This window comes from Eleutherodactylus coqui, chromosome 2 (assembly GCF_035609145.1).
Source record: "Eleutherodactylus coqui strain aEleCoq1 chromosome 2, aEleCoq1.hap1, whole genome shotgun sequence".
NCBI lineage: Eukaryota > Metazoa > Chordata > Amphibia > Anura > Eleutherodactylidae > Eleutherodactylus > Eleutherodactylus coqui.
In genome coordinates, this window is record NC_089838.1 from 137,966,900 (window position 1) to 137,993,843 (window position 26,944).

The 26,944-nt window shown below is 46.9% G+C and overlaps 1 protein-coding gene across 1 annotated transcript in view; it reads left to right on the top strand.

Moving 5' to 3' along the window:
• Window positions 1–26,944, top strand: part of TPH2 (tryptophan hydroxylase 2) — a 277,456-nt gene that overhangs the window by 230,456 nt on the left and 20,056 nt on the right. Inside the window, exon 9 of the mRNA XM_066589875.1 lies at window positions 13,024–13,119. Coding sequence (XP_066445972.1) covers window positions 13,024–13,119 — 96 coding nt within the window. The remainder of the gene's footprint in view (window positions 1–13,023; window positions 13,120–26,944) is intronic.

The window sequence follows — 26,944 nt, forward strand, 5'->3', positions numbered from 1 at the left end:
CGCAACATTGTACGCGCCCTGACCAATGCGGTTAGTGGCAAGGTCCACTTAACTACGGACACGTGGACAAGCACAGGCGGCCAGGGCCACTACATCTCCCTGACGGCACATTGGGTGAATTTAGTGGAGGCTGGGACAGAGTCAGAGCCTGGGACCGCTCACGTCCTACCCACCCCCAGAATTGCGGGCCCCAGCTCGGTGGTGGTATGTTCGGCGGTGTATGCTTCTTCCACTAAAGCACCCTCCTCCTCCTCAACCTCTGTCTCGCAATCTAGATGTGTCAGCAGCAGCAGGACGTCGCCAGCAGTCGGTGTCACGCGGCGTGGCAGCACAGCGGTGGGCAAGCGTCAGCAGGCCGTGCTGAAACTACTCAGCTTAGGAGATAGGAGGCACACGGCCCACGAACTGCTGCAGGGTTTGACAGAGCAGACCGACCGTTGGCTTGCGCCGCTGAGCCTCCAACCGGGCATGGTCGTGTGTGACAACGGCCGTAACCTGGTGGCGGCTCTGCAGCTCGGCAGCCTCACGCACGTGCCATGCCTGGCCCACGTCTTTAATTTGGTGGTTCAGCGCTTTCTGAAAAGCTACCCACGCTTGTCAGACCTGCTCGTAAAGGTGCGCCGGCTCTGCGCACATTTCCGCAAGTCCCACACGGACGCTGCCACCCTGCGCACCCTGCAACATCGGTTTAATCTGCCAGTGCACCGACTGCTGTGCGACGTGCCCACATGGTGGAACTCTACGCTCCACATGTTGGCTAGGCTCTATGAGCAGCGTAGAGCTATAGTGGAATACCAACTCCAACATGGGCGGCGCAGTGGGAGTCAGCCTCCTCAATTCTTTTCAGAAGAGTGGGCCTGGTTGGCAGACATCTGCCAGGTCCTTCGAAAATTTGATCAGTCTACCCAGGTGGTGAGCGGCGATGCTGCAATCATTAGCGTCACCATTCCTCTGCTATGCATCTTGAGAACTTCCCTGCAAACCATAAAGGCAGCTGCTTTGCGCTCGGAAACAGAGCCGGGGGAAGACAGTATGTCGCTGGATAGTCAGAGCACCCTCCTGTCTATATCTCAGCGCGTTCAGGAGGAGGAGGAGGAGGATGAGGAGGAGGGGGAAGAGACAGCTTGGCCCACTGCTGACGGTACCCATGCTGCTTGCCTGTCATCATTTCAGCGTGTATGGCCTGAGGAGGAGGAGGAGGAGGAGGAGGATTCTGAAAGTGATCTTCCTAGTGCGGACAGCCATGTGTTGCGTACAGGTACCCTGGCACACATGGCTGACTTCATGTTAGGATGCCTTTCTCGTGACCCTCGCATTCAACGCATTCTGGCCACTACGGATTACTGGGTGTACACACTGCTCGACCCACGCTATAAGGAGAACCTTCCCAGTCTCATTCCCGAAGAGGAAAGGGGTTCGAGAGTGTTGCTATACCACAGGACCCTGGTGGACAAGCTGATGGTAAAATTCCCATCCGACAGCGCTAGTGGCAGAAGGCGCAGTTCCGAGGGCCAGGTAGCAGGGGAGGCGCGTAGATCGAGCAGCATGTACAGCCCAGACAGTGCAACAGTCTTTAAGGGCCTGGCCAGCTTTAAGGCTCCCCAGCAAGACTGTGTCACCGCTCCCCTGTCAAGGCTGAGTCGGCGGGAGCACTGTAAAAGGATGGTGAGGGAGTCTGTAGCCGATCGCACGACCATCCTCGGTGACGCCTCTGCCCCCTACAACTACTGGGTGTCGAAGCTGGACACGTGGCCTGAACTAGCGCTGTATGCCCTGGAGGTGCTTGCTTGTCCTGCGGCTAGCGTCTTGTCGGAGAGGGTGTTTAGTGCGGCTGGGGGAATCATCACAGATAAGCGTACCCGCCTGTCAACCGACAGTGCCGACAGGCTAACACTCATCAAGATGAACAAAGCCTGGATTTCCCCAGACTTCTCTTCTCCACCAGCGGACAGCAGCGATACGTAAGCAATACGTAGGCTGCACCCGTGGATGGAAGCTACGTTCTCTCTCACCATCCAAAACGGGGACATTTCTGCTTCATCAATCTGTGTCTAATATTCCTCCTCCTCCTCCTGCTCCTCCTCCTGAAGCCTCACGTAATCACGCTGAACGGGCAATTTTTCTTAGGGCCACAAGGCTCACTCATCTAATTTTTCGAAACAATTTTTATATGTTTCAATGCTCTTAAAAGCGTTGAAACTTTAACTTGAACCAATTTTTCGTTAAACTGGGCTGCCTCCAGGCCTAGTTACCACTTAAGCCACATTAACCAAAGCGATTAATGGGTTTCACCTGCCATCTTGGTTGGGCATGGCCAATTTTTACTGAGGTACATTAGTACTGTTGGTACACCAATTTTTTGGGGCCCTCACCTACAGTGTAATCATAGCAATTTGTATGTTCTTCGCCTGCACTCATGGTACAGAAGTGTGTGTGGGGTTGGCCTACACTTTAGCTACATAAATGTAACTTGGGCCTTGGCTATACTGCAGCTACTGAAATGGAACTAAGACTGCGCTCCCACTATACTGCTGCTTCGGAATTGTTACTGGGGCCTGTCTTGAGTGCTACTATTGCTGACATGGAGCGAAGACTGCTATAATGCTGCTAGTGATATGTTAGTGGGGCCTGTCCTAATGCTACGGCTGAAATGTTATGAATTCTGGGCTCTGCCTATACCGCTGCTAATGGTATGTCTCTGGGGTGTGGAAACAGAGGCTTCCCAAAGACATGATGGCGGCGAGGCCATTTCCCACCAACGCGGTTACTGTTAAGGTGCATATAACCACGGACACGTGGAGAGGACATGTAGTGCCTCAAAAACATCCCCCTCCTCCTCCAACAGGGAAAACATTCTTGGCAAATGCCTTTGCATTGGTTCGTCTGGTGGCAGTCCAAGAATTTCACCTTTACCGACACTACAAGAGAGCCCCCCCACCATCCCCCCGCCACGGCCCACTTAATCCTGGCCACATTCCGAAAACCAACAAAATAAAACCGCGCTACTAGGTCCGCAGTCACCACCACATTACCACCAACGCGGTTACTGTTAAGGTGCATATAACCACGGACACGTGGAGAGGACACGTAGTGCCTCAAAAACATCCCCCTCCTCCTCCAACAAGTTAAACATTCTTGGCAAATGCCTTTGCATTGGTTCGTCTGGTGGCAGTCCAAGAATTTCACCTTTACCGACACTACAAGAGAGCCCCCCCACCATCCCCCCGCCACGGCCCACTTAATCCTGGCCACATTCCGAAAACCAACAAAATAAAACCGCGCTACTAGGTCCGCAGTCACCACCACATTACCACCAACGCGGTTACTGTTAAGGTACATAGTACCAGTCTGACTGGGGCATGCAGAGACACCTTGACAGAATGAATAGTGTGTGGCACATAGGTTCCCCATTGCTATGCCCACGTGTGCAGCTCCTGATGGCGGTGGCACAGGATTCTATTTCTCATTGCTTCTGTACAGCATTGTGGGCTATCGCCCCACCACTTTTAAAGATGGTCGCTGCCTAGCCGTGCCAACCCCTCTGCAGTGTGTGCCTGCGGTTCCTCCTCATGGCAGACGCACTTATAAATAGACATGAGGGTGGTGTGGCATGAGGGCAGCTGAAGACTGCGCAGGGACACTTTGGTGTGCACTGTGGGGGGGAGGGGGGGCGGTTGGTTAGCATGTAACCCAGGAGAAGTGGCAGTGGAGTGTCATGCAGGCAGTGACTGTGCTTTGTTGGAGGTAGTGTGGTGCTTAGTTAAGGTATGCATTGCTAATGAGGGCTTTTCAGAAGTAAAAGTTGTTGGGAGGGGGGGGGGCACTCTTGCCGCTATTGTGGCTTAATAGTGGGACCTGTGAACTTGAGATGCAGCCCAACACGTAGCCCCTCGCCTGCCCTATCCGTTGCTGTGTCGTTCCCTTCACTTTCTTGAATTGCCCAGATTTTCACACATGAAAACCTTAGCGAGCATCGGCGAAATACAAAAATGCTCGGGTCGCCCATTGACTTCAATGGGGTTCGTTATTCGAAACGAACCCTCGAGCATCGCGAAAAGTTCGTTCCGAGTAACGAGCACCCGAGCATTTTGGTGCTCGCTCATCTCTATTCATTACCAACACAGAAGGGGATTCTTTACTGTAAGAGTAGTGAGACTGTGGAACTCTCTGCATGGGAACGTGGTGATGGCAAAATCCATGGAGGAGTTTAAGAGGGGACTAGACATTTTTTTAAAGCGCTATGATATTACAGGATATAGACATTAAATAACCAGTGGGGTTGTTGATCTAGGTCTTGGAGTAAGGTAGGAACTTTCAAAAATTGATCCAGAGATTATTCTGACTTGCCATTATGGGATTTTTTCCCCAAATAGGCTACATTGGCTTCTGCCTCACTGGGTTTCTTTTTGCCTTCCTCTGGATCAACAAGGCAGAGGGGAAATGGAAACAGGCTGAATTAGATGGACATTGTCTTCTTTCAGCCTTACCATGAGTATCCTCATTCAAAACAATGTGTTATATTTCTGTGTGATTTGGGCTGATTTTTTTGGTCCGATTTTTTTCGGTCCAAAAATCGCATGGAAAAATAGTCCGTGTGAGTATAGCCTAAAGGCTCTTTTACATGCAATGATTATTGCTCATAATTCGGTCAAATGAGTGATAAACGTTACATGTAGACGCGGGTATCGTGCACTTTTCGTTTTAACAATGATTTTAAGGTTAACTTAAAATCCATCGTTTAGTAACTGAAAGATAAAGCAAAAACATATATCTCTTAAAAGACAGCACGCTGTTCTCTCCATGGCATGTTTACACTGGCCGGGAAAGAACAATGGAATGTGCAGCAGCCACAAGCAGAACAATACAGCTGTTTGCACAGCTGGTAGTGTGTTTAAACACAGGCTGGGCTCTGAAAACAGCTAATGCAGCCCCTTTTACATATAATTGAAGATGATAAAGTGTTAATAACCATTAAAAGTTTATGCAAATAGATCGCTAAGTCTTTCAATCTTTTAGTCGTTTGAAAGACTATCTTTGCATGTGAAAGGGGCCTTAAGGCTCGATTTACACACATTGTTTTGCGGCACTGTTTAGCATTTTTTTAGGCCAAAAAGATTGTGGCAAGATGCAACTTTAAAGTTTATAATAGATTATTGAAAATCTACATGCACTACTATTTTTATTTTTACCATTTCTGTGGCATTTTTGGCATTTCTGGCATTTTATCTGAATCATATCATGCTCTGGGTCGGTATTATTTCTCCTGGGTTTCTCTATAGGACTTGAAAACAATTGAAAAATGCATGTTTTAAATGTTATAAAATACGTCACCAAGAATGCCTATAAAAAGAGCCATGAAAAGTATTTGAAATTGATGTTATTTTTTAAAAACACTGAAAAACTTGTGTGTGGAGGAGGCCTAAAGTGAATGTTATGATAAGTAGTTTATCTACTGTAATTAGCTTTCATTAGGCATCAATAATTGATCATTACTTAAAATGTGCATCAATTATTTACTACTGTTTATTTCTGCCTTTTTGTAGAATGATGTTGGCTTTTCAAAGCTTTATTCGTCAACTTGGTCCCATCATTGCTCTTAACAATGTAAACTGCATAGTGAAATGCTATATAAAAATTGACTTTACTGTCTTGAGGTCTATGACTGCCCCATAAAGGACTATTGGCAAGTATACATGTAGTATTTGAGACCAAGGCATATGGAGTTTTACTGTTCTTTCGGTTCTGTCTCAATTTCCCATTTAATTGTTCAACAAAGTCTTAAATGACAACCTTCAGGGATGCAAGCCCGTTACCTACAATTGTCTTACAGATGTTCATTACTGTTTTGCATTTCTTCCTTGAAAACCTGTGTACAAATGTACTGAATAAACTGGTGTGTTCTGGAAGTAAGTGGAGAATTGTGTAGTGTGACTTAAACCACATGATGTGACTTTATTATTTCATTGAAATCTCACTACTCAAGTATCTGGATGGATACAGTTTCTGCCTACAACTAAAGAGAATGTCTGCTTTTGAGAATCATTTTTTGTTAGAAGGTATAGGTAAAGTCCCCTGGTGCAAGCACAGAGTCGTGACTGACTCCTAGGGCGATGCCACATTGTCACATTTTCTTGGCAGATTTCTTGGCATTTTCTTGGTGGTTTGCCATTGCCTTCCCCAGTCAGCTTTACCCCCAGCAAGCTGGGTACTCATTTTACTGACCTTGAAAGGATGGAAGGCTGAGTTAACTTTGAGTTGGCTACCTGAACCATGCGGGGATTGAACTGCAACCCTTAGCTTAGGACTGCCTCTCTGGTGCCTTAACACACTGCGCTACACAGAGTTCTTTCAGTTGGAAGGAACCCCTTAAATAAACTGATCTCTGGTCAATCTATTTCTGGGAACCCCAATAATCTTGTACAATCTGTCAGGGAACCTTTCAGCAAATGTTTCATTCTCCTGCAGCCCCACCATATGGGAAATGAAGCATCATATGCTGCCAATTGAAATCAGTTGGTTATCTGTGTAATGCATAAGTAAGAGATGTTTTTTGATGAAAGCCCAGAAAGTGGGATTTTCCTCTATTATTGGGTCTGTTCACTTCACGTTTTCACCATCCGTCAACTATATACGTTTTGAAACAAAAAAAAAAGTATTAAAAGATAGTGCTTGACGTATCCGTAGACTATAACTGTTCAAACCAAAGTCAAAAGCGCATATTTCAATATAAACAAAATTGTCCATAAGGCAAAAATTAACACATTGGTTGCCTCCCTAATATAAAAAAACTTAACATCTATTGTATTAATATAAAAAAGCACTCGATAGATACACTTTAAAAGCACTTATATGTATAAAAGAGGGAATATATCAGGCTCCCTGCCTGATTAGCAATAATAATTGTCATGTTTGAGCGCAATGCACACCATGCCCAGGAAGAATGCAATCAAGGACTGGAGGGAAAAGATTGGGACAGGGGAACGTGCAGGGGAATGATACAACTATATTTACAACAGGAGAAAGAATTCCATTAAAACCATTGTGGATCCAGATGTTATTTATTTCTGCCGAGCCCTTGTGGCTTACAGTATATTGATAGAACTCTACGAGCCCTATGTGAATGTATTAATAAACATTATTCAAATATTTGCCATAAATTTGTTCAGCATAGTGTTTTCAAACATTTCACACAGTTTCACAATGGAGATTGTTAGTAATAATTTTAGAACATTATGCAGATGGGAAATGTTTTGGATCTTCCATTTTAACTGTTTATCGCCTAGAGGTTTGAATGAAGCCTTGGAGTATGCCTTTAATAATTTTTCTTACTTTTATGGATTCATATGTTTACATATTTTTTACTTATCAATGTTTCACATACCGTCTATATACCGCTTTTACATCATTTTATTTATGCATTTCTTTTACTTTACCATTATACACAATGAATATATTTTTAGAGATCTATCTGTATATATTATCTGTGTTTAGTAATATACTTAATATATATTTATATTCTTCGGATACATTATTTTAGATTTGATGTCTGATTTAGTATGAACGTTCCATTGGGGAATTGCATCCCATATGATAGTGCTGTATTCAACATAGTGCTTATGTCATTATGGTATGGTATGATCATATGGTTCTTCATCATGTGATGCTGCCTCTGTTTGCTGTGTTCAAACTGAAGCATGGCATTCAGTGTAGCACTGACATCGGTCTTCCACTTTCTGTGGTCTACCTTGGAGCACATTAGATGATGCATCACATGACATTCTTATGTTCTCATTTAATGTCGCTTGTTACATTAGCCATGTAAGTATACGAGTCGTGTATATGCTGTAATTTTTGCAATTTGAATATGTTATATGTACATTGAGAAAGTGGTCTTGTTATGTAATGGCCTCTGAAAAGCGTTGTATCCATTTAAAGGCTTTGGAAGCATATTGACTCTAATGGTCCTGACTCTGGGGAAGGGGTGGGGTCGGTGGGGTCCCTCCCCCAGAGTCAGGAAGCTCAGACTTTTCCTTTCCTTGAGTGACCCCCTTTAAGTACTAGTATCATTATTGACTTAGCGCCTTTTTCCTTTGCTGTTTATCCCTGCATAGGAATCTGAGCAGTTCAGTGCCCCTATTGATTTCAATAGGAGTGAAACTGGTGCTTTTTATCTGAGCACTGATGATGATGTCCAGCCCGCCGATCTGGCAGCAGGCTGGATAATCAACTGATGGACCCCTGTACTGATCTATTCTGGGAATAAGTCATCAATTAAAAAAAGTGCGGAATACCCCTTTAATCACCGCCCTATTTTCGGCCCTAACGAAGAACAAATGTTACAGTTCTTTTCATTGTTGCATTTCTAACAACCATAACCTTTTTTATTTTTCTGTTGATATCGTCATTGCGACTTTATATATTTTTCGAGGAGGGGGGGCACCCTCCTTGTTTTTTTGGGGTTTTGTTTTCACAGTGTTCAAGCATAAATAACATGATAAAATTAGTCTCTGGATCAACATGATTATAGTAATAGATGTATTAAGGTTTTTTATGCTTTACTACCTTTGCAGCCTTCAAACATTTGCTAAAAGAGTACATAGTTTTTTGGATTGCCTTATTCAAAGACTCATAATATTATATTTTTTGGTTGACATAGGCGCGTGGGAGCTTTTTTTTTTGCGAGACTTTTTATTTATTTATTTAATTTTTTTTGTGAGACAGGATATGCAAAATTAGCAATTTTGGCCACTTTATTTTTTTCCCATGGAGTTCACCATGTAGGTTAAATAATATCCTAACTTTTTAAGTGAGGTTATTACAAATATGATAAAAGCAAATCTGTGGTGGTTTTTCGTAGTTTTTGTTTAATGAGGGATGGAAGGGGAGTAATTTGAGTTTTTAGATTTTTTTAATATTTTCATTAAAGTTTTTTTTTCTTTTTACACCCGAATATGGGAGTTGAATTTCCTATACTTTTGGGTTAATATCTGAATTACTGAAAATGTAGCTAAATAAAAATAAAATTAAATACACTAGGACATAAAAAGAATACAAATAACCGTATAATTAATCATACTGCAGTGTAAGACAAACATATGGTATGCAATCACCAAAATTGGGAGAGAAGAAAAGAAATCAGATACAAAGCAGCACAGAGTTATGACACAGTGTAACAAATAGTTCTGTTACATAAAGAAAATCCTTAGCATGCCAAGCAGATGCCTATGCCCATTTTCTTTTCCCTTTATGCAACAAGGCAGGCTGAATAGCTGACTTTTCCCTAGTCAGGCGGCATTACAGATCTTTTCCATCATTAACTTTGTACATTTAATAAGTAACGGAAGAGTCATTAGCTAAAACTTTGGCATCTGGAGATTTCTAGAGCAATTAGATCACCACCAGCCTCCGTCCTGTGTTTTGAAGTTTTGATATAAAGTCCATCAATAACAAAGAAATGGTTTCATGAGCTATGTAAGTATAAAGTACTCTAGGGAGGCTGATTTCAGTACTATTAAGGCCACATGCTCACGGCCAGGTTGGATTTCGACTGCAAAATCTTGCAGCGGAAACAGACTCGGCACCCCCCAGAGGCCCAATATTCACCTGTCCAGATCCACAGTGAGAGTATTGGCCGGCACATCAAGATACATGCACAGTGCAGGGCATGATGCTGCCATCGTGCCAGCAATGATGCGAATCCGTGGCGACTCACCACGGGATGGACGGCTTCCGCTGACTGCAATGGAAGCAGTCCGTGCGAATTTCCGCACAGAATAGAATATGCTGCAATTCTTTCCCGCGAGTGGAAAATTGCAGTTGATTTCCGCTTGTAGGCAGGGAAGAATCCTTTAATATGGCATGTCTATGGATGGACATTGCTGCAGAATTCGCGGCGGGCATCTGGCTGTGAATTCTGCAGCGAAATTCTGTCCATGGGCATTGGGCCTAAGGGACTATTCCCATCTCAGAGAGTTAGCGCTTATACACAGGATAGAAGATAACTAGCTAGTTGATGGCGATCCAACCACTAGGCTATGACTGGCAGCGGTAGATAGCACTCGGCTTTCTCTGGTGGTCCTATTGAAATGGATAAAGCAGTGCTTGCACGCGTGGTCACCGCTGTCAAAACAGGAAAGGCAGAGGATGAAAGTTTAGAATCAGTGAGGGTACCAGTGATTGGACCCCACCGAACAGTAAATTGTCCCCTATCCTATGGATAGGGATAACTTACTGAGATGGGAATACCCTTACAATAGCTAGAAAGTATTTTTTTCAGTTAAAATCTGAAATGTTAATATGTTAACTCTCACAAGACCACCCTATTAACTAGACTGCAGAGCCGATAATTAGAAGCAGCTCCAACTATGGTGTATTTGTCCTGCACATGTCTAAAATCAGTCATATATTCATTTAACCCATTTAGGACCAAGCACAGTAAATTTATGGCGCATGGCCCTGGGCTTTAGGGCTTATTCAAACGAGCGTATATTGGCCGTGTTTTCATGCCCAGCCGATATATGCTGTCCTTCTCTGCAAGGGGAGGAGGCGAGATGGGACGGGAGCTAGTGCACTGAGCTCCAGCCCCCTCTCCGCCCCTCGACAGTGTTAGTTCCCATCCCGCCTCCTTCCCTTGCAGAGAGGGGCAGCATTTATCAGGCGGGCGTGAAAAACCAACTGACATACGCCCATCTGAATAAGCCCTAAAACCCAGCCAATAGTAAATATACAGCGGCGGTTTACAGCCTCTGCTTCTGCAATAAATCAGAAGCATGTCAAGTTGTCAGCTGTGAGTTTTTAACCCTTTCTGCCTTCTCCTTTCTCTAGTACACAGTGCTCAACAAGCGCTATGTACTAAAGAGTGAAAGTGAAACTCATTCTTTCACTACGCGAGCTGTCTGCCAGGATTCCTTGTCACAGCAGTGCTACAGGGTCCTAGCAGACCCTGACCAGCTCTTCCAGTGACTATTGCCTCTACAGGGGATGTTTTCCCTGTAACTGAGGGTCCTATGGATGCCCCAGCTGCAGTGGACAAGTGTCAAATAAAAAAAACCAAAAAAACATGTCATTATCCCCCTTAGGTCTTACATGATGTTATGGGGGACATAGATAGTAAAAAAATAATTACATAAATAATTAAAACAAAATGACAGAATAAAATTAAAATACATACATAAAAAAGAAATTAACCCAAAGCCGACGCCAACCAAAACCATCGCCATAAGCGCCATGTAATCCAAAGCCATACATATTATATATCAAAACATCCGAAACAAAACGAGGAACCCGATTCTATACTTTATTTTTGTGTAAATATACGAATTTAAAACTAAACAAAACTGCGCATGCGTCCGGTGATTTTATAAAACCATTGATTTGCAATGGTATCGGACACATGAGCGCTTTTTATGCGCTCGTCCGATAAATTATAGAACAAAAAATCGCAGATCGCACCTATCTGCGATTCCTGTTCTCTTCTGTATATGCGCTCAATGGGGCCGGCGGCAGCAGCGCCGACCCCATTGAGAACATATAGAAGACAAATCATTCTTCTCTGACACAGCTGTAACAGCTGTGGCAGAGAAGAACGATGTTTTCCCATTGAATTCAATGGAGCGGCAACACAGCCGCTCCATTGAAAGCAATGGGCTGCCGGCGTGCGCGGGGTGAATTGTCGGGAAGGGGTTAAATATATAAGCCCTTCCCTGCAATTCATCCTAAAATGTGTTAAAATAAAAAAAAATTGTATACTCACCTTTCCGCTGCAGCCGGAGTCCAGCCGCGGCCGCTGTCAGTTCTCCTGAACTGCTTCTCGGCACTATTCAGCCGGCGGGGCTTTAAAATCCCCGCCTGCTGAATGATCTGCCTCTGATTGGTCACAGCCCTGACCAATCAGAGGCCGGTTTCACTCACACACCCATTCATGAATTCATGAATGGGTGAGTGACTGCTGCCTCTCATCGCTGAGCCAATCAGGGGCAGGTCTGACTCACATCCATTCATGAATTCATGAATGGGTGTGAGTGAGGCATGCCTCTGATTGGCTCAGCGCTGAGCCAATCAGGGGGCAGGTCTGACTCACACCCCCTTCACACCCACTGCAGGACGGCCGCGCGGAGCTCCGGCTGCTGGGAGAAGGTGAGTATACAATTTTTTTTTATTTTAACACATTTTAGGATGAATTGCAGGGAAGGGCTTATATATTTAAGCCCTTACCGACAATTCATCCCGGGCTCGCCCGCAGCGCATTGCTTTAAATGGAGGCGGCTCTATTGCCGTCTCCATTGAATGCAATGCGCTGGACAGCTCCGGCCCGTTTCTAATGAAACGCGGCTAGGAGCAGATTTTCGGGCGATTTGCGGGCGACTTGCACGCACGGGTCACGCGATTTGCGGATGCGCATCCGTCATGCGATCCGCAAATCGCGCGAAAAAACGCCCGTCTGACTAAGGCCTTACCCCCAATAAAACTAAAAAAAGGAAAAATAAGTCAGTGAAAAAAAACACCCTATTTGTCACTGAAAAAAAACGCAGCAAAAATAATTTTGGTAGCTAAAGGAAAAAAAAATAGAGCATTAAAACCACCACATGGGTAAAATCCCTAAAAAGTGTCTGGTCCTTAAGGTACAAAAAAGCCTGGTCTTCAAAAAGGTTGAATGTATGCATTGTAGAGGAAATGTGTGGCCGAATGAGGTGAGTTTTAGAAACTGGACCCATTGCGAATAACAAATTGCTGTGAGCACCTGTTTTACAGAAGCAGCTGCCTAAAAAAGACAATTCCTTTAGGTCGTGTTCCCACATACAGGTACCGGCTTGCAGCTAAGACACTGCTCAGCGGTATCTGCCAATAGCAGCACAATCTTGCTGACCATATTGCTGAGACTGCAATTGAATTGGTTGCCATTGCTAGCCGGAGCCTCAGCTGTAAACTGGTATCTGACTGTGGAAACACAGGATTATAGAGAAATATTACTACATGTTTTTAAGGAATGGTATAGCAAAAAACAGTTGTAATTTTTCTTTTCAGTGCTACTTTTTTACTATTGAATTTGGGCTTTGCAAACAAGATGGACAGCTGCGAGCATACGGTGCCGGACTCCTATCTTCCATTGGAGAATTGAAGGTAAGATAACAGAAGAACAGAGGAGACTGTGTTGCACAAATCTCAATATATGCTAATGTCTTCAGATGTTTTAATGAAGCCTACTCACATTTTTCCACTTTTTTAAATTTTTCACAATTTTCCTTGCTGTAGTTTATAAAAACCCCATTGTTCCAAGTAAAATATCAATAAGCAGAGTAGCGGTTCTTGAAAGATTTTATTATAGTTTTATATTTATTACATTTATAACTTTCCTGAATATTGATAGGTTTCATCATTAAGGGCTCTTGCACACTGGCGATATGCTCAGCGCCGCAACTCACCTGTCACCCGCGCCGGCAGCCGAATCTTTAGAAACGAGCGGGCAGGTACTCGAATAAGGCACTACTCGCTCGAGTAGTTTGCCTTATCGAGTATGCTCGCTCATCTCTAATAAGCATGCTGTTTCAGGGATGTTTCACATGGGATAAAATAAGCTGCAAGATGCACTGCAAGCCACAGGTAATTCTGCACCAAAATCCACAGGCTACTGCAAATTTTGATATGACATTGAAAATGGTTTAAAACAGCTTAAAACCAGGCTGCAATTCTGCATCAAATTCCGCAGTTAGACCTGCGGATTTTGATGTAGAATTCTGCAGCTGCTTATTTTGCTGTGTCCAGCACCATATGTAATTCCATCCCATGTGAAAGGTTGCTGTATGGTGTCTTTCTGGCCAGTTTTTGTTGTCTTTTTAGGGAAATATGAAACGCAATACAGACAATTTTTTTTCATGTTTTTTTTAAATTGCTGTCATTTTATCTGGTCTATTTATATAGGCTTACGGCTTATTCACATGGGCATCAGCGTTTTTACTTTCGACCGCTGGCGACGTAATAACGCGTGAAAAGGCGCACAAATCTAACGTTTGTGCGCCCGTTCAGATGGCCCTGGCCCGGGCATATATGCCGAGCTCACAGTGTCATTGGCAAGGGGTGCAGAGGGAGCGGGAGCTTATCACACTAGCTCGCGCCCCCTCTCTGCCCCTTGTCGGCAGCCAGCAATGAGAGGCGGTGGGGCGGGTGGGAGCTTAGCAACCAGCTCCGCCACCGTCTCCTCCCATTGCAAACAGTCTGCAAGGGATGGCGAGGAGGAGAGAAGGGGGAGGGAGTTTAGTAGTCACAATGCTAAACACCCTCCCATTTCCCTTCTCCGGCAGCTGCCATAGGCTCCCATAGGATTCTATGCAGCAGCCGACATATTCAGGCCAGGAAGATAGTTCCAGGACTATCTTTCCTGCTTGACGCTATATTGGCTAGCCAGGCGCTTTTATGCCTTGGGAATACGCCCTTCTGGAATCCAATGCATCAGATGGTAGCGTATATCAGCCAGCCGATATATGCTCATGTGAATAAAGCCTTAGCTATAGAAGAAAAGCACGAGAAAAAAATGCATGTAAAAATATGTGAATAAAAAAAAAAATCCACCCAAAAAATTGCATGTATCAGTCTTTTTTAACATGGTTTTTTAAAGGCCAAAAATATCACCAAAACGTGCATGTTTAGGCAACCTAAGGCTACTTTTACATATAGGAGAACATTTCTGCTGTGTTTCTACATCAAAAATTGCTACCAAAATCTGCAGTTAAATCTGCACATGATTTTCTTATGAATTTGGTGTGAATTTAGTTGTGGGATTTCACTCATTACATTGAGGGCTTATTCACACGGACGTCCATGTTTTTGCAGTCACTCGCTGGCAACGTAAAAACGTGTGAATGGGTTCAGACGGCCCTGGCCCAGTGCATATACACAGTCCCCGCAATACCATCTGGCGGGCGCAGACAGTTTAGCTCTGTTAAACTGACTCCCCCTTTCCTCCACCTCGCTAGTGTGCCATGCTCCTGCCCCCTCCCATTGCTGTCTGTCAACAAGGGGCGAAGAGAGGGCAGGAACATGGCTTAGCCACTAGCTCCCACCCCCGTCCTGCCCCTCCCATTGCAAATAGTTGGCAAGTGTCGGAAAAGAGGAGGGAAGGGGGTGGGAGTTTAGCAGTCCCACTGCTAAACTCCCTCTGACCTCGCTTCTCCAGCAGCTGTCATAGGCTCCCATAGGAGTCTATGCAGCAGCCAACGTATTCCGGGCAGGAAAATAGTTCCAGGCCGACAAAAAAAACCGCCCAGCCGAAATGCACTTCTAATCCAATGCATCAGATAGTTGCCGCCCACTGCCATTGCAAACACCAGAAGGGAGGAGAGAGGCAGAGAGACGATGAGGGGGAGGGAAGAGGGGAACTGCTTATATGGAAGCATATATCGGCCGGCCGATATACGCTCGTGTAAATAAGCCCTAAGCTTGCTGACTGTTTTCAAGTGGCACATAGTACAAAATCACCTTCGGAAAAAGCAGTGACCTAATACTAGTTTTGATACAACTCTCTCAATGTATCAGTTTTGCCCAGTCTTCTATTAAATTATGTCATCATCATCCAATTGACAGGAATTCAATTTTAGTGAGTGCATTTATCCACATTTACAATTTATGTGGGCATGTACATTTTGCTTAGAAATTATATCTGTGTTACAAACTTTTATAATAAGGCTTCCTTAAAGGAGTGGTCTCGCGAAACCAAGTGGGGGTATACACTTCCGTATGGCCATATTAATGCACTTTGTAATATACATCGTGCATTAAATATGAGCCATACAGAAGTTATTCCACTTACCTGCTCCGTTGCTAGCGTCCTCGTCTCCATGGTTCCGTCTAAATTCGCTGGCAGCTTGCTTTTTTAGACGCGCATGCGCAGTCCGGTCTTCTCCTTTCAGCACGAGCCGCTTCAGTGTGCTCCCCGCTACAGCTCTTCTGCGCATGCGCAGATGAGCTGTCACTGCTCGGGAGCGTGCTGGAGCGGCCATTCTGTACCTTCCTCTGTTAGAGGAAGGTGCAGAAACTGGAGCTGCCGTCCGGAGAAGCCGCCCAGCTGTCCTGCCGTCCAGCTGTCCTGCCGTCCAGGTAAGTGATGGGCCGGGGGGGGCTGCCGCTGCGCCGGGGGGGGGGGCTGTCGTCGCTGTCGCCGCTGTCGCTGTGATGCGCCGGGGGGGGGGGGGGCTGCCGCTGCGATGGGGGGTCTGTCGCTAGGCCGGGGGGGTCTGTCGCTGCGATGGGGGGGCTGTCGCTAGGCCGGGGGGGGCTGTCGCTGCGATGGGGGGTCTGTCGCTAGGCCGGGGGGGGCTGTCGCTGCGATGGGGGCGCTGTCGCTAGGCCGGGGGGGCTGTCGCTGCGATGGGGGGGCTGTCGCTAGGCCGGGGGGGGCTGTCGCTGCGATGGGGGGGTTGTCGCTAGGCCGGGGGGGGGCTGTCGCTGCGATGGGGGGGCTGTCGCTAGGCCGGGGGGGGCTGTCGCTGCGATGGGGGGGCTGTCGCTAGGCCGGGGGGAACTAGCGCTGGGCCAGGGGGGTAAGTGATGGGTCGGGGGTGATGTTCACTGACAGGTGAAGGCCCCGGAGCCCAGCGCTGGGCTCCGGGGCCTTCACCTGGGCTGAGGGTCTAGCGCTGGGGAGCCGGGGGCTAGCGCCGGTTACCTGCTGCCTGGCGGTGGGTGACTGGTCGGCGGCTGCGGGGCGTCTGGTCGGCGGCGGCGGCTGCGGGGCGTCCGGTTGCCATGGAGACACAGCTGGCAGCGTCTCGGGAGCGCGCACGTCGGGCTGCAGCGAGCGACGGGGAAAGAGCCGGCGGCCATCTTGGGGAAACTTTTATAAGTTGCTGAAACGCTGGAACGGTAAGTACAAACCAGCTAGGAAAGTCATTTACAGGGGGGCTTAGTAATGTATGTTTAATTGGGGGGATTGGGCAAAAAAAAAAAAATCACTGCTTCCTCGAGACATCTCCTTTAACTTTTCATGTTTATATACTGAATAAAAAAAGCTAATATAACCACATTTATTTAAGAAACACAGTTTATTTTTGTGAGTCCCTAAAATGCCAAGAAAACAAATCCAGAAATAAGCAAACAAAAATCCTATCTGAAGCCAAAACACTTTCAAATATAAAAATATTAACACTAGATAGATATTTCAAGTGACAAAGGCTTTAGGAGTTTCTCCAAAGACACACAATAAATACACCATTAGGTTGAAATCTCTTGTTATGTCATAGGTACTGCCTTAAGGGCATGGTCAGAATTAAAGTACCGGTTGAAAAACCTTGTGCCGGTGGAATCAGAAATCATTCTGAAAGAGTGAAGAAAAAAATTGTACATTTGGTGCATTACCCCAGGAAAGAAAATCATAAATTCTAGATGGTGGTACTTGATCATTACAAAGTAGACAGTACCTTTCGAGTGGCCAGTAATATTGGAGATATATAGTTCATAAAGCATAATCACCATTTTACAAGGCAACACGGCCCATTATCCAAGGAACAATATGGCACATATCACTTTTTAGTGACAGAGGTTCAACTACAGGTACTCTATAATACTGGATTGAAGAATCATTTTAACAACATTTTCCAGTGCCTTGAAGGTATTACGTAACTTTGTAGCTTGAGGATACAAGTTTAGAGAGATTATGATCAAGAAATACTGTAGGCTTTATATCATTCTTTTTCCAACTCCGTTTTATTGTCTTAGCATTCACAGTGATTTATATGCATGTGCAGTATATGTAAACGTGCTCATTCTGCATTTATCCCCATGGTATCTTGCAGTGAGCCTGTTTTATATTCCATATATAATAGAAATGGAGATGAAACCATCTGCATAGGTGATCAACTGACAGGAATCGGTTTCCTATATTATTTATGATTGATGGTTTACAACAAATTATAAGTTGTTTCTGAAATATAAGTCGAATAGGCTATAGTTGGATTCTTTTCAGTCATGGTTCAAAAATTTACATCAATACTGAATGCTTATACCAATCAGAATTTTACTGTATTTTACATAAAGTTTCCAGCTTATGAAAATGTTCCTATTTTAACTTTGATATATGATTAATATTATATGTAATGCATATGTTACAGGCAATGTGTGAAATGATTATATGAAATGCCTAAGAAATCTATAGAATGCCCAAAATTGGATGTCAAAGTATGAAATTATAAATATTTTACACATTTCCTAGGCACTCTATGCATTGCCAAAAGGCGAACTGGCAAAATACATAATACTGCTACTAACAACGGACTAGGAAACACTTTCCCAGGCACCCAATTTTTTTCCCTACACCAAAAATATATAATTCCACCCTTTGCATCATCAACCCCAATCATCTGTGTCCAGTGACCCAGAATCCAACCCCCCATTATCTCCTTTGAATGTCCCACAATCAACCCACATTGTCTTCCAATGTCCCGCAATCCAACTCTCATGCTCCTCCAAGGTGCACTACTGCAGTCCTGCAGTCAGTCACTACTGACAGAGCCAGCCTGGGCCCTCTTCTGTATCGCTCCTCCACTGCATTCATGGTGAGGCCTCATGTCCACTAGTAAAATTAAATTGCGAATATCGCATGTGGATTCCGCGGGTGAAATTTTGCCCATAGGAATATCATTGGCATGCTCCATTTTAGTGCGGATCGGCCACATTGCTATCTATAGGTGGGGATATCCACGTGCAAGAAAAAATACCATTTAAAGCAAATCCACGCAGAATCTGCAGCAGATTTTGCGGGAATTGTATTTTTCTAGTGGACATGAGGCCTAAACAGACTCCAGAGACCACATCGCTTGCGGGCTGGCTACATGCAAGGCTGAACAGGTCTGACTCTTTATTTGTCAGCATGATACTGCTGCCACATGGTGTCAGGAAGTGAGTCCTTTTAGGCCTCACGTCCATGGGAAAAATCAGACCCGCTGCAGATTCTTTATGCAGAATCCCGCAGCGGGTCCCTCCTTTCCCGCGGACATGAGGCCCAAAAAGAAGAATTACTTACCTATCCGGACGCTGCGAATCTGCTCTCTGTCATGGACAAATCTTCTTTCTTCAGCCCAGCGGATGTGCTCTGCCCGCCGGCAGCGTGCCGCGCGCATGCGCCGTGCACTCTATTTTTTTTTTAACTCCTGCTTTCCCGCGCTTCCGCGCTGGAGAGCACTAATTCAGCTGTGGGTGTGCCGCGGATCCGGACGGCTTACATAGGCTTCAATAGAAGCCTGCAGGAGCCGTCCCCGCGGGAGAGCCGCACTAAAATGGAGCATGCTGCGGGTGTTTTCCCGCACACACAATCCGCACGCTCAGGGGAAAATAATATCCGCAGATATTTAACTACCTGCAATGCATCCCTATAGGGCACGGATCACGCGTGAAGGTGAAACGCTGCGGATTTTAAATGTATTTTAGACGTGGACATGAGGCCTTAGGCTTCCCTCACTCAGTGCCCTATGAGCTGCCACCCGCGTGCCAACACAAGGACATGTGTCTCCAGAGGTGTCACGTCTGCTGCCAGAGTTTGATACAACAGGAGTCAGGACCTGCCCAGCTTCTCACGTCCCCCAGTTGTCACTACTTCAAAAAGCTGACTTACCCAGTCAGAAAAAAAGAATGAAAGAAACAGAGGAGGACTACTTCATTATGGGAATTAAATCATGCAACAACTACCAATTTTCAGAGTTTTCTGTCAACTTTCAGAACTTTATTTGAAAAACCAAGCTCCGTTTCTGCTATTGCTTCTGCACTTCTGCATATCTCCTCCAGGAGTCCAAGATGGTTGGGCATTATGCTATACAGTTTTGCACATTGACGGCAGTACTTGACTAAAACGATCAGGTACTATTGGTGACTTTCGGGATTGGGCGTTCTGGCAGAATTAAAGACGAGTTAGCTGGTGAAGAATTACCATTTACCTTGGAAGACCTCATCTCCCTAGCTACCAAGATTAACATTCACTTGTGATGAGAAAAAGAGGCATCTGGCTCCCAGCTTCTCAAGACCACTTCCTTCCTCCACTTCTGCTGTTGGGCCTGTGGAGGTAAAAAGAAGTAAGTTCTTATCCGAGGAATGTCAGAGAAAGCATATTATGTATATGTGCGTGTATTGTGGAAGTTCTGGAAATTATCAGTGTTCTTGCCCAGTCAAACAAGGAAACATCATCACTTAGGGTAAGTGAGAGAGGCTGCTCTAGGTGGCACTAAGTCCACTCCAAGCTTGGACTTGCATAACATCAGCAGCCACACGACTGAGACTATGTCTGTGAGTAATGGTTTGAAGACCCTGAAGACTAAATTTCAAGGTTGAAAACCAGAATTACCCAAGTGCTGCCTCTAATCAGGATGTGGAAGGGTGGGTCCACATCCATCTGCCTGACAATATCAAAGATCCATTTACATTTGAATGTGATTAGGAAAGTGAGAAAATTGAAATAGTCCTGTTATGCATGGTTAAGGGTTTTATTTGATTTCTAGAAAAAAAAAATCATTTCTAAATATCCCTTTAGTCTTAAAGGGGTTGTCCCGAGGCAGCAAGTGGGTCTATACACTTCTGTATGGCCATAATAATGCACTTTGTAATGTACATTGTGCATTAATTATGAGCCATACAGAAGTTATAAAAAGTTTTTTACTTACCTGCTCCGTTGCTAGCGTCCTCGTTCCCATGGAGCCGACTAATTTTTGGCCTCCGATGGCCAAATTAGCCGCGCTTGCGCAGTCCGGGTCTTCAGCAGTCTTCTATGGAGCCGCTCGTGCCAGAGAGCGGCTCCGTGTAGCTCCGCCCCGTCACGTGCCGATTCCAGCCAATCAGGAGGCTGGAATCGGCAGTGGACCGCACAGAAGAGCTGCGGTCCACGAAGGTAGAAGATCCCGGCGGCCATCTTCAGCGGTAAGTATTGAAGTCACCGGACCGCCGGGATTCAGGTAAGCGCTGTGCGGGTGGTTTTTTTAACCCCTGCATCGGGGTTGTCTCGCGCCGAACGGGGGGGGGGTTTAAAAAAAAAAAAACCCGTTTCGGCGCGGGACATCTCCTTTAAGGTAGGTTTCAGAAAGACAGATTTTAATGAACTCAGTAAGAGTATAGGAAGAATCCAATGGCTGGATGTTCTGAAGGACAGAAATGTCCAAGAAGGTTGGGAAATATTGTGAAATGAGATTCTCAAAGCACAATCTTTAACAATCCCTAAAAGAAGGAGGAATTTAAAGCATTTAAAGAGTCCAAGATGGATGAACACAGAATTTGCACACATGTTAAAAAGGAAGAAAAATATGTTTAGCAGATGGAAAGAGGGGGGGGGGGGGGGATATCTAAAGAAGAATATAATGCAGTCTGCAGAAATTGTAGGGCAAGTGTCAGAAAAGCTAAAGCTAATAATTAGAGATGAGCGAGCACCAAAATGCTCGGGTGCTCGTTACTCGAGACTAAATTTTTGCGATGCTCAAGGGTTCGTTTCGAGTAACGAACCCCATTGAAGTCAATGGGCGACCCGAGCATTTTTGTATATCGCCGATGCTCGCTAAGGTTTCCATTTGTGAAAATCTGGGCAATTCAAGAAAGTGATGGGAACGACACAGAAACGGATAGGGCAGGCGAGGGGCTACATGTTGGGCTGCATCTCAAGTTCCCAGGTCCCACTATTAAGCCACAATAGCAGAAAGAGTGGGCCCCCCCCCAACAACTTTTACATCTGAAAAGCCCTCATTAGCAATGCATACCTTAGCTAAGCACCACACTACCTCCAACAAAGCACAATCACTGCCTGCATGACACTCCGCTGCCACTTCTCCTGGGTTACATGCTGCCAAATCCCCCCCCCCCACGACCCAGTGTCCACAGCGCACACCAAACTTTCCCTGCCCAGCCTTCAGCTGCCCTCATGCCACGCCACCCTCATGTCTATTTATAAGTGCGTCTGCCACAGGAAAAGCAGGCACACACTGCAGAGGGTTGGCACGGCTAGGCAGCGACCCTCTTTAAAAGGGGCGGGGCGATAGCCCACAATGCTGTACAGAAGCAATGAGAAATCCAATCCTGTGCCACCTCCATCTGGAGCTGCACACGTGGGCATAGCAATGGGGAACCTATGTGCCACACACTATTCATTGTGTCAAGGTGTCTGCATGCCCCAGTCAGACCGCGTTTTTTTATATATAGTCACAGGCAGGTACAATTCCGCAATGGGAATTCCGTGTGCACCCACAGCATGGGTGGCTCCCTGGAACCCACCGGCGGTACATAAAAATATCCCATTGCATTGCCCAACACAGCTGAGGTAGTAATGTCTTGTTTAATGCAGGTGGGCTTTGGCACACACTGCATGCCCCAGTCAGACTGGGGTTCTTTAGAAGTGGACACATGTAGTTACAACTCCCTGTGCACCCACAGCATGGGTGGGTGCCAGGAAGCCACCGGCGGTACATAACAATATCCCATTGCATTGCCCATCACAGCTGAGGTAGTAATGTCATGTTTAATGCAGGTGGGCTTCGGCCCACACTGCATGCCCCAGTCAGACTGGGGTTCTTTAGAAGTGGAAACAGATGCATTTACAACTCCCTGTGGACCCACAGCATGGGTGGGTGCCAGGAAGCCACCGGCGGTACATAAATATATCCCATTGCATTGCCCAACACAGCTGAGGTAGTAATGTCATGTTTAATGCAGGTGGGCTTCGGTCCACACTGCATGCCCCAGTCAGACTGGGGTTCTTTAGAAGTGGACACATGTAGTTACAACTCCCTGTGGACCCACAGCATGGGTGGCTCCCTGGAACCCACCGGCGGTACATAAATATATCCTATTGCATTGCCCATCACAGCTGATGTTATGTCAGCTGTAATGCAGGTGGGCCAAAAATTTATTGGATTACACTGTAGGCGAGGGCACACAAAAATTGGTGTACCAACAGTACTAATGTACGTCAGAAAAATTGCCCATGCCCAACCGAGAGGGCAAGTGAAACCCATTAATGGCTTTGGTTAATGTGGCTTAATTGGTAACTAGGCCTGGAGGCAGCCCAGTTAAAATAAAAATTGGTTGAGGTGAAAGTTTCAACGCTTTAATGAGCATTGAAACGTATAAAAATTGTTTAGAAAAATTATATGACTGAGCCTTGTGGGCCTAAGAAAAATTGCACGTTCGGCGTGATTACGTGAGGTTTCAGGAGGAGGAGCAGGAGGAGGAGGATGAATATTATACACAGATTGATGAAGCAAAAAGGTCCCCGTTTTGGATGGTGATAGAGAACGATGTTTCCATCCGCGGGTGCAGCCTACGTATTGCTTAGGTATCGCTGCTGTCCGCTGGTGGAGAAGAGAAGTCTGGGGAAATCCAGGCTTTGTTCATCTTGATGAGTGTAAGCCTGTCGGCACTGTCGGTTGACAGGTGGGTACGCTTATCCGTGATGATTCCCCCAGCCACACTAAACACACTCTCTGACAAGACGCTAGCCGCAGGACAAGCAAGCACCTCCAGGGCATACAGCGCGAGTTCAGGCCACATGTCCAGCTTCAACACCCAGTAGTTGTAGGGGGCAGAGGCGTCACCGAGGACGGTGCTGCAATCGGCTACGTACTCCCTCACCATCCTTTTACAGTGCTCCCGCCAACTCAGCCTTGACTGGGGACCGGTGACACAGTCTTGCTGGGGAGCCATAAAGCTGTCAAAGGCCTTAGAGAGTGTTCCCCTGTCTGCGCTGTATATGCTGCCTGATCTCTGCGCCTCCCCTGCTACGTGGGCCGCGGAAATGCGCCTTCGGCCACTAGCGCTGTCGGATGGGAAGTTTACCATCAGTTTGTCCACCAGCGCCCTGTGGTATAGCATCATTCTCAAACCCCTTTCCTCTTCGGGAATGAGAGTGCAAAGGCTCTCCTTATACCGTGGATCGAGCAGTGTGTACACCCAGTAATCCGTAGTGGCCAGAATGCGTGCAACGCGAGGGTCACGAGAAAGGCATCCTAACATGAAGTCAGCCATGTGTGCCAGGGTACCTGTATGCAACACATGGCTGTCCTCACTCGGAAGATCACTTTCAGGATCCTCCTCCTCCTCCTCCTCCTCCTCTGGCCATACACGCTGAAAGGATGACAGGCAAGCTGCATCTGTACCCTCAGCAGTGGGCCAAGCTGTCTCTTCCCCCTCCTCGTCATGCTCCTCCCCCTCCTCCTCCTCCTCCTCCTCTGGCCATACACGCTGAAAGAATGACAGGCAAGCAGCATCTGTCCCCTCAGCAGTGGGCCAAGCTGTCTCTTCCCCCTCCTCCTCATGCTCCTCCCCCTCCTCCTCAACGCGCTGAGATATAGACATGAGGTTGCTCTGACTATCCAGCGACATACTGTCTTCCCCCGCCTCCGTTTCTGATTCCAAAGCGTCTGCCTTTATGCTTTGCAGGGAACTTCTCAAGAGGCATAGCAGAGGAATGGTGACGCTAATGATTGCAGCATCCCCGCTCACCATCTGGGCAGACTCCTCAAATTTTCCAAGGACCTGGCAGATGGCTGCCAACCAGGCCCACTCTGTAAATAATTGAGGAGGCTGACTCCCACTGCGCCGCGCAAGTTGGAGTTGGTATTCCACTATAGCTCTACGCTGCTCATAGAGTCTGGCCAACATGTGGAGCGTAGAGTTCCACTGTGTGGGCATGTCGCACAGCAGTCGGTGCACTGGCAGATTAAACCGATGTTGCAGGGTCCGCAGGGTGGCAGCGTGCGTGTGGGATTTGCGGAAATGTGCGCAGAGCTGGCGCACCTTTCCGAGCAGGTATGACAAGTGGGGGTAGCTTTTCAGAAAGTGCTGAACCAGCAAATTAAAGACATGGGCCAGGCATGGCATGTGCGTGAGGCTGCCGAGCTGCAGAGCCGCCACCAGGTTACGCCCGTTGTCACACACGACCATGCCCGGTTGGAGGCTCAGCGGCGCAAGCCAGCGGTCGGTCTGCTCTCTCAGACCCTGCAGCAGTTCGTGGGCCGTGTGGCTCTTCTCTCCTAAGCTGAGTAGTTTCAGCACGGCCTGCTGACGCTTGCCCACCGCTGTGCTGCCACGCCGCGTGACACCGACTGCTGGCGACGTGCTGCTGCTGCTGACACATCTTGATTGCGAGACAGAGGTTGCGTAGGAGGAGGAGGAGGGTGCTTTAGTGGAGGAAGCATACACCCCCACAGATACCACCACCGAGCTGGGGCACGCAATTCGGGGGGTGGGTAGGACGTGAGCGGTCCCAGGCTCTGACTCTGTCCCAGCCTCCACTAAATTCACCCAATGTGCCGTCAGGGAGATATAGTGGCCCTGCCCGCCTGTGCTTGTCCACGTGTCCATTGTTAAGTGGACCTTGGCAGTAACCGCGTTGGTGAGGGAGCGTACAATGTTGCGGGAGACGTGGTCGTGCAGGCCTGGGACGGCACATCGGGAAAAGTAGTGACGACTGGGAACCGAGTAGCGCGGGGCCGCGACCGCCATCATGCTTTTGAAAGCCTCCGTTTCCACAAGCCTATACGGCAGCATCTCTAGGCTGATCAATTTTGCAATGTGCCCGTTTAACGCTTGAGCGTGCGGGTGCGTGGCGTCGTACTTGCGCTTGCGCTCAAACTGTGGCGCTAGCGACGTCTGGACGCTACGCTGAAAGACATTGCTGGATGGGGCCGAGGACAGCGGAGGTGAGGGTGTGGGTGCAGGCCAGGAGACGGTACTGCCTGTGTCCTCAGAGGGGGGTTGGATCTCAGTGGCAGGTTGGGGCACAGGGGGAGAGGCAGTGGTGCAAACCGGAGGCGGTGAATGGGCATCGTCCCACCTTGTGGGGTGCTTGGCCATCATATGTCTGCGCATGCTGGTGGTGGTGCCTCCCCAGCTGATCTTGGCGCGACAAAGGTTGCACACCACTGTTCGTCGGTCGTCAGGCGTCTCTGTGAAAAACTGCCACACCGTAGAGCACCTTGACCTCTGCGGGGTGGCATGGCGCGAGGGGGCGCTTTGGGAACCAGTTGGTGGATTATTCGGTCTGGCCCTGCCTCTACCCCTGGCCACCGCAGTGGCTCGGCCTGTGCCCACACCCTGACTTGGGCCTCTGCGTCCTCGCCCGCGTCCACGTCCTATAGGCCTACCCCTACCCCTCAGCATGGTGTATTAGCAGTAGTGCAGAAACAGAACGCTGTAATTAAATGTGCCGCTTATTTGCCTGTGGTTGCAGGCTGACTTCCTTTACGGAACCCCAGTAAATAATTTGGCGCAAGCCTGCTGTAATACTTAGCTGGCTGCGTATTTATTTGGAGAAATACTACCCCCAGCAGACACCGACCCAGAACACTGAGCAGAGTGACAGGCAGGCCAAATAGATTTTTTCCAAATATTTTTTTCAAAAGGACCACTGCGTATATTCAATCTATAATATGTCTTCTGGCCCTGCCTACACAATTCTGTCCCTGGACTGTGTGACGGAACTGCAGTGCTGCACTGTTATTAACTGCAACAGACCGGTGATTTCAGAGCCAGGAAATAATTTGGCGCAAGCCTGCTGTAACACTTAGCTGGCTGCGTATTTATTTGGAGAAATACTACCCCCAGCAGACACGGACCCAGAACACTGAGCAGAGTGACAGGCAGGCCAAATAGATTTTTTCCAAATATTTTTTTCTAAAGGACCACTGCGTATATTCAATCTATAATATGTCTTCTGGCCCTGCCTACACAATTCTGTCCCTGATGTGTGTGTGACGGAACTGCAGTGTTGCACTGTTATTAACTGCAACAGACCGGTGATTTCAGAGCCAGGAAATAATTTGGCGCAAGCCTGCTGTAACACTTAGCTGGCTGCGTATTTATTTGGAGAACTACTACCCCCAGCAGACACGGACCCAGAACACTGAGCAGAGTGACAGGCAGGCCAAATAGATTTTTTCCAAATATTTTTTTCTAAAGGACCACTGCGTATATTCAATCTATAATATATGTC